Source organism: Zea mays, chromosome 2, assembly GCF_902167145.1.
Source record: "Zea mays cultivar B73 chromosome 2, Zm-B73-REFERENCE-NAM-5.0, whole genome shotgun sequence".
In the NCBI taxonomy this organism is placed as follows: Eukaryota; Viridiplantae; Streptophyta; class Magnoliopsida; order Poales; family Poaceae; genus Zea; species Zea mays.
Genome location: NC_050097.1, coordinates 231,857,365 through 231,860,492, shown reverse-complemented (window position 1 = coordinate 231,860,492; position 3,128 = coordinate 231,857,365). Strand labels below are relative to the sequence as shown.

At 42.7% G+C, this 3,128-nt stretch overlaps 1 protein-coding gene across 2 annotated transcripts; it reads right to left on the bottom strand.

Annotated features, from left to right (window-relative positions):
- Window positions 1-281: 281 nt before the first annotated feature.
- On the bottom strand, window positions 282-1,333 carry LOC103648067 (uncharacterized). 2 transcript variants are annotated; one of them, XM_008672568.3, is made up of 2 exons: window positions 953-1,333; window positions 282-882 (listed from the first exon to the last, which is right to left on the bottom strand). In XM_008672568.3, the coding sequence occupies exons 1-2, from the start codon at window positions 1,020-1,022 to the stop codon at window positions 527-529; spliced, it is 426 nt and encodes a 141-aa protein (XP_008670790.1). In that variant the 5' UTR covers window positions 1,023-1,333; the 3' UTR covers window positions 282-526. The 2 variants fall into 2 exon arrangements, with proteins under 2 accessions (XP_008670790.1, XP_008670791.1); XM_008672569.4 differs by having other exon boundaries at window positions 282-864.
- Between the last annotated feature and the right edge of the window lie 1,795 nt (window positions 1,334-3,128).

The window sequence follows — 3,128 nt, the reverse complement described above, 5'->3', positions numbered from 1 at the left end:
ATGTAGACTTACATGTTCGATTTTTGCATAACTATAAAATTGTTTGCTATAGCTATTTGATTTTGTTTGTTTAATTGAATTTCTTCGGATAATTCAGATTTGAACTGCAATTACTCAAAAAATGGAAAATTGTTAATGCAAAAATGATATTCATGTTATTTAGCATAAGTTACGGCTTATTTCAGGAAAACATATACCAGAATTATCGAGCACCATACTCATGAAATATGACCGTAAACTTGCTATCCAATTGTTTTAAAATTGTATAAAACATAAAAAAGTCAGAAAATCATAAAACTTGTTCATATGTCATGACTCATGATATCATATGTAGACTTATGATAAAAATTTGAGACTGTTTCGAGATAGTCATCACCCACTATATCATGATATCATATTAGAAAACGATCGAGAACGACATTATTTTGATAAAGCGAGTTCTCTATATTTTTTTTTTAGAAAAAGAAGCTTATTTGACATTCTCTCGAGCCAGCAGCTTTCCGCTGGCAAGCAATATAGACCATCATCAGTTGAGCATCCCAACCCCACGCATCCCCCGCGGAGGCTCGGCGACGGGCGGCTGCGACGGTGCCGGTGCACCTTGCACCGCCTCCACATCCAAAAGACACTGCTTGGTGCACACGCAGATGGCGCCTCCGATTATAGCAGGCTCGGCGCCGGCGTCTCCCTCGCTCATCTGCTCCTGCTGGCAGAAACCGCCGGTGTAGTGCAGTCCAAGGCAGAGGGGAACGCAGACCCAGGTCTTGCCGAAGCAGGGAGCCCAGGCGATCGGCGTTTCGCATGTGTTCAACGGCGCTACTCCTCCCGCTTCTGCTCCAGCTGCGACTGCGACTGCGACTGCGACTGCAACCACCGTAATCCCTTTTCAGATTTTTTATTATTTTCAACCATTAGCTAGTGGTTCGAACAAATACTGCAGAAATTTACGTACGATGCGAAGTGAGGAGCAGGGCGACGGAGATGGCGGCCACCGCGGCGTTCTGCTTGCTGGACGACGCCATGGTCGTATGAACAGGAGTGCTAGCTAAGTATCTGATGGCTGATGAAGTGATGATGATCGAAGAATGTGTGTGTCTGTGTTCGGTACTTATTGAAGGGTGGTGGCCTGCATTAGACAGTTCTGTATCCTAGATACATTTGGGAATATTAGTATTTGAGTTTTCTAGATGGATATGGATATCCAAATATTAGAGGCTACTCTTACATTGTCTATGGTGTGTCTTTGTGCAATGGCGTCATTTTATTCAACATAATCAACTGATAGGTTTGGAAATACTAATATTTGAATTTTCTAGATGGATATGGATTATATCCAAATATCAGTTATGCTACTCTTACATTGCCTATATATATCAGTTATTCTACTCTTACATTGTCTATTTTGTTCAAAAAAAATGACTTGTCACATATATTTCTATCTGTATATCTATGTATTTTCGAGATAATTGATAGGACCCAGCTTTGATTTATACCTAATCAAAAAAGACTCTTCAGTCCGCTACTATCTGTCTATCTATCTATCTACTATCAATCTATCTAGCTAGCTAGACCGACTCACAAGATGCATCCGTTCTAATCGATGAATCTAACCATCTATCTATCTAATAACTATATGTATCATATTATTCTTCGGTTTTGGCCTTGTATTATCCCGCCACATAATGCAAACAACAGTCAAACAGACATCGGCTTTGGCCTTTTTTTGCCTTCTTATAGATGATCTACAATATCTAGTATTATTGCGGACTGATTTCGTTTTTTTCAGAATAATCTAAGCATGAGTGTGAGAACTTTGTAACAATAGGCTGTCCACTGCATCTAGGATTGCGAACTGATTTTGTTTTTTAGTATGATTTAAGCATGAGTGTGAGAACGTTGTAATAATATGACATGATTCTTCACTCATTGGAGAGGATGAAGCCGAATGTTTATTTTATTATGTAAAAAATCTAACTATATGTATGTTGGATGGAGGCCAAACTTGACCTCGATCAACGATGCGAAGGCTCGACACCTCGTTTTCAACTAACCACATTTGCACACGAACATGTGTGGATCGGGGCCTTCACTAGCAACTCCGATAGAACCTCCGACTCAGCAGATAGCGACCAGCCACGACAAAGGCAAGCATCTTGGTGAGGGCCCACGTGTGGGACACACCGAAGCTAAGGACTTCGTCAACCTCGACTCATGGACCTTCGGCACAAACAATCCTTCCGAGGGAAGCGAAGGCTCCATGGACGACAACGAGGGCTATGTGGAGCGCGACTCGCCGGGGTCGGCAGTCCACTAGGTCACCCCTTAGGGCTTGTTCGGTTATTTTCAATCCATATGGATTGGAGGGGATTGATACGGATTGAAAGAGATTTTGACTTATTAGGGATTGAAACCCCCTTAATCCCCCTCAATCCATATGGATTGGGGCAGAACCGAACATGGCCTTAAGGGGTCCGTCTGTCATTGTAATTAGTGGGTGTAACTGTAGGTATGTGCAACCTGGGAAGGTTGTGGTGCTGTAATTACCCCTTTATATGGAATATTTCAGGGGGATGTAGTCTGTAGCGGAGAGTATGAACGTATTTTAGACCACCTACCCTAGACGACCCTATAAATACACTAGACAGGACACATAGAACGAGATGCTACATTTCCCATCTAATGTCTTGTCACGCACCTGAGTTCCATTTGTCTCTGAGTGTTTGGGCCTACCTGGCCACGTGTCAGCACGTACAACATTTGGCGCCCACCATGAGGAGAGGGGAGCATTCTGCGTTTAATTTGCCAATCAAGGACAACTACCTCGCGACCATCGCAAAACAATATGAACTAAAAGACATCAGCGCACGCACGGTGATTTCGCACAAAAAAGTGTGTCACTAGAAATCGATGTCTGCACCAAAACAAGCAAACAAAAAACAACAAACGAAGTCTTCATTACAAGTTTGCAGGTCAGATGAGTACAATCAAGGACTAGGGGCTCCTCCTTCAGAATAAGTCCACGCTCCCTACAATTAAACAACATAATCTCAAGTTCTCTGCCTTCGCCAAACAACCCAAGGTCAGACTCGCTAATGTGATTAAGGGCAGGGACTCCACACAATGCCCCT